The sequence below is a fragment of the Semicossyphus pulcher genome, unplaced genomic scaffold (assembly GCF_022749685.1).
Source record: "Semicossyphus pulcher isolate SPU_LCO1_2020_fin unplaced genomic scaffold, fSemPul1.0.p SCAF_2, whole genome shotgun sequence".
Lineage (NCBI taxonomy): Eukaryota > Metazoa > Chordata > Actinopteri > Labriformes > Labridae > Semicossyphus > Semicossyphus pulcher.
Genome location: NW_027211693.1, coordinates 22144508 through 22157279, shown reverse-complemented (window position 1 = coordinate 22157279; position 12772 = coordinate 22144508). Strand labels below are relative to the sequence as shown.

General features: G+C 43.6%; 1 protein-coding gene across 1 annotated transcript; it reads right to left on the bottom strand.

Moving 5' to 3' along the window:
- Nucleotides 1–861: 861 nt before the first annotated feature.
- spon2a (spondin 2a, extracellular matrix protein) lies at nt 862–12514 on the bottom strand. The gene is made up of 6 exons (XM_069670428.1): nt 12431–12514; nt 8611–8836; nt 6523–6743; nt 2569–2760; nt 2030–2201; nt 862–1826 (listed from the first exon to the last, which is right to left on the bottom strand). The coding sequence occupies exons 2-6, from the start codon at nt 8834–8836 to the stop codon at nt 1639–1641; spliced, it is 999 nt and encodes a 332-aa protein (XP_069526529.1). The 5' UTR covers nt 12431–12514; the 3' UTR covers nt 862–1638.
- Nucleotides 12515–12772: the final 258 nt, after the last annotated feature.

Sequence of the window (12772 nt, the reverse complement as noted above, 5' to 3'; positions counted from 1 at the left end):
TCTTTGTTATATTATTTCTTTATTTTTTAGGAATAGACCCATGGCGCATCATCTGATCAAAATTTATGTACCGAAATGCATAGTGCAAATAAAAAATACACATGCAATTATACAAAACATTACTGATGAGAGTGGACAGAAAGACTCTCTTTTTATTTGCAATTGAAAGTGATCTGAGTTTGATTCATGTTCAACGATGATAAAGGTAAAGCGTTTCACATATCATGGCCAGTGTGGATGTGTTAAGTTTAGCACTTGAAAATAAAATAAATGAAGCGTTTTTTATTTTGTATTATTAATATTATTATTATTATTATTATTATTATTATTATTATTGTTGTTGTTGTTGTTGTTGTTGTTATTATTATTATTTATTTTAATCTGAATTATTATTTGTACTTCGTAAAAGTAGCGTTCCCATTTGTGTCCACTAGGAGGTGCTCCACTGCAACATACTCATCATTGTAGTGCAGTGGGGAGATAGTTTTGTGGGGATGTGCTGCTGCTTCATTAAAAAAATATTTACACTCTCTTTCTCTAACCATCCAAATGCCATAACAAAGGAGCCCAGGACGAGAAGGCACAGAGTTAGTAATAGAGTAATACGATTTCATCTATGAATATATTTAGAGCTGTGACTTCTATTTTAAGGCATCATAACCTTCTCATACTGTTTATAGTTACTGATGTGTATTTTTGCATTACAGCTGTGAGATCTTAAGGCACAAATAAAGAAGTGTTAATACTATTGAAATATCATGTATCACTGAAACAGTGCAGTTCAAGAAACTAAAAAGCTTGCAGGGAGACAAAATGACACAGATGACTATTTGAAAAACACACCTCCATATTTATTCATGAGTTATACAAGATAAGATACATCATATCAGTATATACAAAATCAGAACATAAAAATATCAAAAAAGATAATAATACAAATATTATTTTTTCTTTCTATAAAAACCTGCATCTTATCATAGAATCGGCCAGGTCCTTTAGTCTGGCTCTTACCCTCCCTGTTGGTTGTTTCTTGTGAAAGGTGATATTTATAAATTGGGGTGTGAGGTTATTTTGAAATATCTGCATGTGCCAAGCATGTATAGGTTACCTATGTAAACTAATGCCACCGTGCCTTTAAAAGTATGTAGTATGTGCAAGGACCTTTCTGTGCAGAAGTCTGTGTGCATACATGTAAGAGTGTGTGTTTAAACATGTGTGCCACTACCAGCATGTGTAAATTACAGTGAACAAACCATAAGAAGCCTCATAAGGTCTTTTTAGGGGATACATTTGATATGCACCTTCCTCCAAGTTTATTCTATTTGCGTCCACAACAGTTTATGCAAATCACTGTTTATTTGAGCGCATTCAAAGTCTTATTCAAAACATGAATAACTGTCCATCAGTATGCTGCACTCACAATTACATTTCCATTCACTGCCGTTAAAATACACCCAGAGATGTGCACACTCTAACACTTATGGGCAGCACAGGACAGGGAAAGCAGCAATTTTCCACAATTTGACTGTAACAAACAGGAAATGCTCAAGCTGCAGCAACATTTCTCAGTCCAGCAGTAATAACATGAGAGTCCCAGTGTTGAATACTGGCAGTATCTGTGCTTGTGCACCCTGCGGGTTACTGGAGTTTCATACAGCTGTGTGGTACGCATTCAGCCTGTTCCTCCAGCTCAGGGCAAGGGACACCAGCATTGGCCGGCCGCAGGAGGATGTAACGTGTACGGTGGCGGACTCCACCCCTAGAGCAGGGACCCAGACACAAACCCCAGGACGACCAGAGAGACACCTCACAGTCCAGGGGTGTCGCTGCATCAGGGGGAAATAGATATGACAAAGATACATTTTTAAGTACAAACTCTGCAGAAACAGGGCATGTTTCCATTTCCTTGTAGCATCGGTGAGTACAACAAAGTCCTCAAACTATTCCTTTCATGCAAGACAAATCAATACAACAGCACCACAAGTTTCTGACCCTTCCAGGTAAAATGTTTTAGTTCCACTGATCTTACCTGAGAAGCGCTGTGGAATGATTGAGTTTGGCAGAATATGATTGGACATTGGGGTTTGACGATCATGCGATCTGCTCTGTTGAATGATCCTAATGCTGGCAATCGGCGGAAGCTCCTTTAAGCGTGGATAGTAGAAGGAGTTGGCTGGATGGTTCGGCATCTGAGACGTGATCTGAACGAGTCGGCAGAGAACAGTCAGGCATAATTCATCGGCAGAGCCAGCTAGATTCTCAACCAAAGTTCAAATACACAATAGCTCACTTTAAAACACATGTTGGGAAAGGATAGACAGTCTATTATGTAAGAGAGGCCCTTTTTACTCAAATCACTCCCGGTCAGGCATGAGCGCAGCCAAGCAATCATTTCAGCGAAGACAGCTAAGAATGATGTCTCGTTCTCGTGCTGCTAACCTATTTTAGGAGTAACGAAGGCCATCCACCTTGCTTTGTCTTTGCAGTGAAAGCACAAACGACTGAAGTGAAAGCTCATGCGGATAATGTGTTTGTATTTTTTTTACTTGTGAACCTCAAAGAGCTTACCTTTGTGATGTTTTCCGGGGGGCTCGTCGGGAAGTTGGGAGAGGAGAAAGTGAATCCACTGTCCGTCCCCGCATCATAAGGCTGGAGGTCAATGGTCACTTCCTGTTTCCACCGGCTGCCCTCGCATAGGTTGAGGCTGTCCACGCCAACAAACCAGTCGGGGCTGGGGATTATCTTCACCATAAGGGACAACTGTTGATCAGAGAGAGAGAGAATGCAGTTCTTTGAACTCTTTTGGGAGTGGCTCATAAATCACAAGTTTACCTTAAACAAATGGAGGAGGAAGGTTATAAAGTGCATCAAAAGGTTCAATGGTCCTACTAGTGGTGGTCTGTTCTTCCAGAATGAACTGTAACATGTCATCCAGCACCATCATCCGGTTAAACCCTAGTTTTGTCCAATACTTTGGTTTATGACCAAATAAGCCAGCTGTGAAACTAGCATCATTCCAGTCAGCCTCAGCCATACTGTAGCTGTGTCCCAGTCCAGGGGTTGCAGCCGATTGCGTCACAGAAGCACATCGAAGGCTGTCCCAATTCGAAGGCTCCTTCAGATGCGGCCGACAAATGCGAAGGATCCATCGGGTGCATCAAATGAACGAAAGGGCCCTTGAAAAAAAATTAGCATTAATTACTCAATGCTAGTTATGCTAGCTATTTAGCCCGCTAGCTACCTGTTGCTAAGCAACAGGAGCAACATTTGGTGACACAAGGGTAGACCACACCGTCTTATTTCAGTTCGGCTTTAACGGCCTATGCAGGCTATGAATGGAGCATCTTGCGTGGACCGCCTCCTTCGAAGGCCGCAGTCCGTGGATTGGGACACAGCTTTTGTGTTTAATGCTAACTCACAGAGCTAGAATGCTACAATGCTAAGCTAAGATGGTAAACAGTATAAACGTTATACCTGCTAAACATCAGCTTGTTAGCGTTGACATTATTAACTTTATTGTCTTTTTCTTTATTCATATACACAAGAGAAATAAACTATTTTTTGTCAAGATAAATGTTTTGTATGTGCTGAATGTGAAAATTCCAGTGAGTTTATTTGGCCTTTTTGTCTCTCTTTGCTTTCTCAAATTGAAACTGGGAATGAATCAAACAAAGGAACTACACAGATATACTTTGTTTACATGAATTAAAATTCAGGGACTAGGGAATGCATGTGTGCACGTGCATACACCCACTCAGTTTCCTGTGCAGGGTTCGACTGTGTCTCCTGTGTGATGGATGCTTCCTGAGAGCTGGTGACCTCATTCAGGAAGTGGCCTCGGGGTCAGCACACGCTGAGGTGACAAAAGTCCAGAAAACAGCACATTTGAAAACGCCTCCTCTTTTTTGTCCTGATATTTGAGGACCTGGCCTGTGCTGCTGAGGCGCCGTAGGAGTGGGTGGGATAGGACATCTTTTGATAGCAACGAAAGGTTGGCCTGGAGTCGGGAAAGAGTGCTGCATGATGGAAGAGCTGGAAGAGACATCAAACCAGAGCACCAGAGAGAGCAGACCATGAGGGACAGGAGGCAGGTAGTGTCATTATGACACATGGGGTCTGTTTCTTGCCTGTGACGCACGGCAAGGAACAGAAACAAATCAGAAGCAGCTCTGTTGCTTTTCAGAATCCTCTACTCATCCCTTCCTTCCTTCTTTTCTTTCTTCCATCTTCTTGTCCTTTTCCAAGAAGCCTCACCCTGCTACATTCATTGGGCCACTCAGCAAGGATGTCTACTCAAGGGTTTCCCTCATCACTGGCTTGATGGTTGTTTGCGATATACAGACCAGGAAAGATCTTTAGACCACAGAAAGTCAGTCAAAGCAGCCATGATCCCTTTCCCTTTTTCTCCCTCACAGCAAATCTTCCGCAGAGCCCTGAAGAGACCAAGTCGACCTACAAAACACGCCACTTAGTCCAGAAGCTCAAGCACCTTCACGCTCACTAGTTGTTGTCCTATTTTCTGTGGTCTCATGGCCTGAATCTTTAAGAAAAATACTAGTTGGATCCTGAATGGTACTGTTGTGGTGTTAGCTGTCTGTTTTGAATCGCACTTTAAACAGCAATAGCAGGAGGCTCATGAATATGGAGATAGGAATCATATGTGCTTTGGATTTCTGGGGCATTTTGTCTGATTGTTTCAGTTTGTGGGGAAGAGAAAATGCTTGGGAAGTGTGTGAGAGAGAAAAAGAGACAGAAAAGAAGGGCAACGGATTAAGCTGTCAGCCAACTCACATCATTCAGTCTGTCATTGTCACATTCGACACAAGCACAATAGTCATTCCAAGCCACTTTTTTTTGTTCTGTCCACTGATCTAAAAACAGACGGACCCGTTTAAAATCAGCCACAGACATCACGTACCTAGAAGAAAAGCTGTTAAGCTGCTGTTCATGACAAGTACTTACCAAAGATGCCCTCCGACAGGGTTGTTTATGATTTCAAAGAGCCATCAGGTTCAGGCAGTGGAATTACCAATAAACAAATGTAGGTCACCAGACATTCAGACAGGCACACACCTATTTCTAAAAACTCCACCAAACGTCTGCCCTTCCTCTTCACCTCTCTCCCTCTCGTTCATCAGCTACACATGCCTCACACATAAAAGAGTATTTTAGTTCCAGTTATAACTGAATAGTATGTCAACTTTTTCCAGATTGGTGTACCTCATTCCTACCTCAAATCCTTTGCCTTTGTTTAAGCCCTTGGTGCAAATTTAGGAGTCCAACCATGACCTCTGCTTCCATACTCACTCTCTAATACGCTACAGTGATACCCTGTAGTCAACAATGAGCAAAGGTGCACCTTAGTTAAACACTGAGCTGGTATATACCTTAAATAATACAGGGGATTTCGGGCCATCAGCAGTCTGACAAACCAAAGAAATTGTGATCTTGAACTATACCTAGAAAATATCTAGTTGGACTGTGGATTCTGATATACATATGTGTGAATATTGTACTGAGGTACACGTGGCTTGGCCTTCTGGGAAATATACTAATTTGCTTACTGTCTTAGAGTTAGATTAACAATACAAAGCTTAATCCAAAGGGCAACTTATTTGAAGTTCTTGAAGACGTTCCACCTCTCATCTGAAAGGCTACTTCAGTTCTAAACTGACTGGACGGAGCTGGAAGAGACGGCTTCTAGAGGCCAAATCAAGAGGAACCAACACACAAGATAAAGATCTACAAAAAGGGTGGCCTATACGGGTATGTTTTTGAAGCCACTTGAAACTATCCAAAGAGTCAGTGGATATGATTGTCTAAGGATATTGGGCTACAACAACAAAGGTGTGATTGCCTTTTATTTTGCAGCTGGAGCAGGGGGTGGATGCAAGGCTAAAGCTGACGATGAAAGTGGTTGAAAGGTGGAATATGGGATGTGAAGATTGGAGATGTAACTGGGGGAAAGGTCATACACTGTCTTGTATGCAATCAACAGGGTCTTGTGGTTTATTCTGAACTTTACTGAACTTTACTGGAGGCATGCAAGAACTGGGGAGATATGGGACTGACAGCTAGTTCTTGATGAAAACCTGGTAGCTGCATTTTGTTCTAACTGTAAATCCACATTCAGATAATTGGGTTTTGAGAAATAAATCTGTGTATCATCGGCATAGAGGTGATATGACAGGTCTCAAAAAGGCACACTATTCCTTCCACTAAACTTCATCCTGGGCACACCGAGTTCAGTGGGACAGGCAGCAGACAGAGTGCAGACCGCTCAGGACGGATGTGGGCGTTTGTGGCTGCAGGGCTTCAGCACTTGAGCTAAACATAGTCTGATTGGATAGTGGAAAGAAGTGGTGAAGGTTGCGGATGGACGACGTTATGTGGAGGCCCGGGTCACCAGATGACTTAAGGGATTTACTCAACCAGAGACAGTGTGTGTGACTTACTGTGTCTGAGCATGTGCTTACTTTTTTGAATGAGTATTGCTTCTACTTAAGTTTTATTTGTGCCTACCAGTGAGTTTCGGGGCAGCATGAGCAACTCTGTGGAGCTGTGCCCGATGCCGTTAGGGATGCCAGCAGTTCTGTACATGGTCCCGACTGCACGTCTCTTCCTGGCCTCCTTGGCCGCCTTCATCAGCTCCACCGTCACCCCGAGTTCAGAGAAGTTCTGCACCCCTGCACTGGCTGGAGCACCCTCCTCCCACAGTCGAAAATGGCGATTGTGGCTGACCGCTAATGGGGGAAAAGAAACACAAGAAAGAGGAGAAGACAGGAGTTAGATCCCTATTCGCTGGAATGCATATCAATGTCAATGAGGTACCACAGAGCCTCAGCCAGACGGTGAGATCATTTGCACCGCAGAGCCTGTATGTATTTCTACGGCTGCCTCCTACTTCCTGCAATTAAACAGATAATGGTGAAGAAATTGCCCACATGTACGTCTCCAGCGTTAGTGCTCGGTTATAGTTACATCTTTCTCTATCTATTACAGATAAAACCGCAGCACAGGCTCGATTTGCCAGAAGATACAGGTCAGGATGTCGGAGTCAGCAGTCAGAACATTTTTTAAACAAATTTTACAGGACCATTTGCCTCACATTATCATCATTGGCCCTGTTTATCTTTGATATCTGCTGAGAATCAAGAGACTTGATTTAGGTCAGACTGTTTGTACCGCAGGTTCTTGAGCACATAGTGAAACCCACAGACCCACTTGCCTGGGCCAGTGGTTTTAAGGGCAGAGTAAGGTTAGCCAGAAACACGCTGACAATTACTCTGATGGTTCTGCCTTACCTCACTTCTCAGAGCTGCATACGGGCACACGTACACAAGCGCGCACTTACACTTAAACACTCTTGACACATGCATTAACACACTGCACGCAGCCACACACTCAACCTGCCCAGCACACTTCGCACACTATCTTGTTTCTCCCCAAACTGCCATTACTTAGGCACTTAATTGAATTTCCATCTTAACAACTTTCCCACAAGCGTCAAGACCCTGAAACCTGATAACACATCACGTTTAAGCCCCACCAAGACGTTAAAGCCCACTTCCCGCCCTTCGTGTATTTTTGCTGGCCATGACAAACTCCATTCCCTCTTCCATCTGGCAGTGTCCTCGGCCCCTTACCCTCAGGTCTCCACAATAAAGCAATACAAAACCATCGCCGGCGCCCAAACCCCCCGACAGGTTGTTCTTTTCTTTGGGCTGTGACAAACTCCATTTCCAACGTCGGCCCTTTGAACCCCTTGTTTTTTTTCTTCTCTTGTGACAAAGCCCAGTCCTTGCCCTCCCCACCCCCTGTCCAGCGGTGCCCAAGGACATTTAAAGCCATTATGGGTGTGTCAGGATCCCCACTGCCTGTCTCTATAAGGAGTAAGTAGGCCATCGGTCCTGGCAGGGCAGCAGGGCACCAGTGGGAGAACTGGAAACCAGACAAAGCCACAGACAGTGATGCTCAAGAGCAGTCCAACACACACACACACACACACACACACATACATGCACACACACATGTACAAACATGTGCCATCCATCCAACACTCCATGGATGGGGAAAAAAACCCAAAAAGGGGGCCTGAATCTCCTTTTCCTCTCCTTCTCCTGGCTCTGAGGTAAGCGGTCTGACCCCACCACACCCCAACTATCATCACCCACCTTCGCCAGCCCTGAAAGCCTCGACTCTAGTGTTTACTGCCAACACTGCGGTAAACCAGCGGAAATGTGGGAAGCAGTGTATGATCAAGTTGAAGAAATAGAGAAATATTGAAGATATGGCTGGACAGAAGTTAGAGTAAGAGAGAGAAAAAGTCCCATCTGGTAACATTTAGACTGTCTTTCATATTGCTTTATGCTTCTGTATTGCTCTACGCTTCTCGCTGCTTTCTTAATCAAGATCGTTCGGACCAGTGAATGTGGCTGCGTGTGCTGACTGTGAGGCTCTAAACATCTGGCACATGATGACTTTGTGTTACCTTTAACACAGAAACCTACATTTGACAAAAGAAGCTGAACTGATCACCCCAAGAGGTAAAATTCCCTTTAAAAATGGCAGATTTTTAATAACTTCTTTGTCCCTGGCAGTCTTTCTCACCTATGAGTTTGGACCACTGTGCAGGGGGTCGGAACAGCGGATACTGCTTGGGGAAGGCCTGTGGGTTCCAGTGACCCGTAAAGACCAGGATGTAGGAAGCGGGACCCTTGGCTGTGCATCCAGTCCCATTGAGTGGTCGCAGAGGCCCAGCGAAAGTGAGGCAAAGCTTCAGAACAACGAGTAGCTGCTGCAGCCAACCGCGGGTCAGGTGCTCTGATGACATCATCTGAAAGAAACGGAGAAATGAGAAACGGCCGTGTGAGTATGACTCATTTATATTAGAGATCAGGTTGACTGGGTTCTCTGTGCAAACACCAAAAATGATGATTGTGAAGTATTGCTGCTCATATTCTTGAGTTTCTTGAAATAATGTTTGGCACTTTTTTAAAGCAGTCTCTCAGAAGTACTTTGGCAAGTAATCTTTGTCCATCAGCAAGCAAATGGAAGGATTTTAAAATACAAACGTAGGAAACCAAACCCATGCATAATGTTCCTTTTTATCTCAGAAGAAAGCTTATTGAACCCATTGACTCTGGGGCCTGAAAAACAATACTCCTATTCCCCCGGGCCAAGCCGAGGGTGTGTTGGTCCACCGCCAATCTGTGGCTGCGCTGCAAAACATTCATGGCTTTCACGGTAATGTCTGCCACAGAAGCTGGCCTAAAATTAAACAACAGGGGTGACATCTCTGAGGATAGATGCAAATCCTGTCTGCTCGGCTGCTCTACTGACCTCACCGACTGACCATCCGCTGACCGCCAGCTGCTGAGTCAGATTCACTCTATGAAGGGTGGAAGGGAGGGGAGGAGGGCACGTGCAGGGTAACTGCTCAAAACACACTTCAGCCTCGCATCTCTTTGTGTCGCTTACTGCTGCCAGTGGATTTTTTTTTATTGTCAAGGAGATTGAAATAAATCAGGGCAGTGCGACTTGTTTTCTTTCTCATCCCATCTTCTTTTCCACCCATATTCCCACCCCTCACCTGCGCTCTCCGTTTCTTAAGGTGGCAGAATTAAACGACACCGTGACACGCACACATTTTCCATCCTTTTTCCGACTTTCTTTGTTAGTATGACTGGATTTAAAATCTTAGCCTCAAGATATTCCTGAAAAACACCAAAAGAAACACTTGACACTGGACACGGTTTCTTTAAGAATCACATGAAGATATTTGCAAGTTAAATTCTGCAGTTCCGAGAACACTTGACGCAAAATCTTCCAGGTGAAAATGCACAGCCAAAAAAGGGGATTTTATTTCACCTTTTTGCTATTTTATTTGCAGATGTTTTCACTTTGAGTTGACGGTTTATGACCTGATGACAGATTGATTTTTCTGGGTGTTTCAGAAAAGGAGAATGATGTTTCGTGGCTGCAGCCTTGTGTATGGCGTTTCTCTATACTATAACTAAACCTCCAAGCAGCTGCAGAATGCAGACAGTTAAATTTGGGCAAGTGGACCAGCGCACACACACACATACGCACACACAGCACATAACACTCATGTCCTGCTGCTCATTGTCCCTGAAGTCTATTTCCAGAGGTCAGATAGTATTTCTCTGCCAATATAGCTGCAAAACTCCAACTCTGACACTTTTTGACCGCAGCCTTTATATGTCGCAGAGTGTTTTATCAATCCTGTGTCTCCATTAAATGTATATTAACCACTGCACAGTTTAACAGCCAGCCATAAAAATACCTCCAGTATGGAGACACACAGAGCCCAGCTTTGATCTCACTGCTCAGTCATCTGATCATCTCACTGGCTGCGACTTTGCTGCTCTGCAGGAGGCAGATAAAGCTCCAGGTTAGAGAGGCTTTAATATGCAACTAGTTCCAAAAAGTAACTTTCTTTTGGGAAAATGACAATAACATCATTTCCAGACTAATAAGAAGCAGTTTTTTGACGCTGGTGAGTGTGCTCAGGTTATTGGAAGTTCACCCAGAGCTGGAGGTTTTTCACATCAGTATGTGAACTTAACTGTCCCGTCTGCTCCATCCTCTGTGTTCAGTATAGAAAAGGAGGTCAGAACTTTCACAGGCTGCTGCAAAGATTTACCTCTTTTTCTGTTTTATTTTAAACACTTTTTAGATGAAGACAACCTGCATTTTCTTTTTAACTGGAAAGTATCTTTCTTTCTGATGATTTGTTGCTGATGCACTGTAAGAGGCTGTCATGTGATCTGTGTTGCTATAATAACCATTAACCAGATGACCCTACTCCTCACTCAGACTGTGGCTCAGTAGACCCTTCGACCTTCCCTCTGAACTTGTCACACTGACACTGTAACATGCTAAAGAGACATTTCTTAAATTCCCACACTGACACACTGAACTGTATCAGTCAACACACACGCAGACCTGCAACCAGCTGATGTCTGCTCAAAACACACACACACACACATAATAATATTCATAATAGACTGAAGGGCATTTATGGTGGCATCCAGAGACTTATTTTCTGTAGACATAAAGTTTACACTCTCACACACTTACAGCATGTGCTCACACCTCAGACCTGCTCTCATCAGTCAACATAAACAGACACACACAGCAGTTTGTGTTTTTTTCTGTCAGGCACAAGACACAATAAAACCAGGGGATGTGGCGCGGAGCCAAATGTAGCGGCTGACGCCCCATGGGCACCTTCACCGTGTAATTACAGCAGGCTCATGCAGAGATAATACACACATCCAGCTCGGCTCATATACACAGGCACGCAGGTTTGTCCAGACAGCGGGAGGTATGTTCATTTTTAACAAGGCAGAGGCGGGGAGGTAATTTGCTGTGTTCCCTCAGATTTTTCTCAGAAATGTTTTGTTTAGTGAGGCAGTGTCTGTGCTCCTCGAGAAGAACAGAGTCCAACCCTTTGTTACACTCTCCTGTATAGTGATCATTTATCTGTATATATCATCACGCATATGCACAGAAACACAGACGCATGGAAGCGTCCAGACAGGCATCACAACAGGAGGTCGGAGAGCAGACTGTTCCTCACGCAGGCCGAGGGGAAGTCCTGACAGTGAAGGTAGCAGCTCGTACAGATAAAAAAAGGGAGGAGGGCATGCGGTAATAGATTTGCCTGATGGGCTCAACTAAAGCCAAATTTCAGCAGGAAGAGGAAGTATGGACGGACAGCGCATGCATGTACATGCACTTGTATCGAAATTGCACCAATGAATGAGAAGCAAATGTGCAAACATACGCAAAATAAATACAATTGAAGGAATTTGACTGTAAGTTTATGTTTGTGGATGTCTCATAAAAAAAGATGCATCTGTGCACATTATTCTTTCCTCAAAAAGCATGTCGTAAATTTGAATGTGAACTACATTTACATTATTTGAGGGGTTTTTTTTCATTTGATGCTACTTTTTACACACAACACTGACAGCTGAAGATGCCAGTCATTTTGCAGATTGAGATTCTTCAGATAAAAATATGTATTTCTTAAACATGGTGCATTTTTATAGATTAAACCACCAGTAAAAAAAGTATACAAGAAGTTAATATTGGTTCCTCTTTGAACATTAAAATAATCATTATTGACATGGTATAATAATCACACTTTGAATGATTAGAAACTTTCACTTCTGATGCTTTAATATGCAATAATTCTATAGTTATTACTGCGTCATTGTTGCCTGTATTGCAGGGTGGTATTGCTACTTTTACCAATATAAACTGATGCATGCATCTCCTCAAACATACACCCTCCCAATCTTACACGATCTCATATGACTAGCAGAAGCGCTCAAACGTGCCCACATGTTTTCTCACACTGTCATGCAGGGAATGAATGGAGTCTCAGCGCACGTCCTACCTGTGTTGGATCAGTCAATGACAGAGAGAAGCTGCAGCACAATCACACAGTTGGGACCTCAGAGAGGAAACAGCTCCTCTCTCTCTCACCTCTTCTTCCTCTCCTTCTCTCTCCTGAAACTCACTGTCTGCTGCAGCCTTATCAGCCCGTATCCCTCTATCCTCTGTCTTTATCTCTCTCTCCAAATTTCTCTCCTCCTCCTCCCTTCTCTCTCTCATTGTATCTCCTCATATTACCCTCCTCTCGCTTTCTCTTGCTGCCTCTCACTTTCTCCTCCCCCTCCTCCTCTTTTCTCCCCCTACCTCTCCTTGTATGGAAAGGCAGTTAACAGCCTCCACTGTC

Coding starts and splice junctions, on each gene's coding strand:
- spon2a (XM_069670428.1), bottom strand. CDS start 8,836: ATGATGTCATCAGAGCACCTGACCCGCGGTTGGCTGCAGCAGCTACTC. Junction 6,744..8,610: donor ACAGTGGTCCAAACTCATAG/GTGAGAAAGACT, acceptor TTCCCCCATTAG/CGGTCAGCCACAATCGCCAT. Junction 2,761..6,522: donor TGCTGCCCCGAAACTCACTG/GTAGGCACAAAT, acceptor TCTGATCAACAG/TTGTCCCTTATGGTGAAGAT.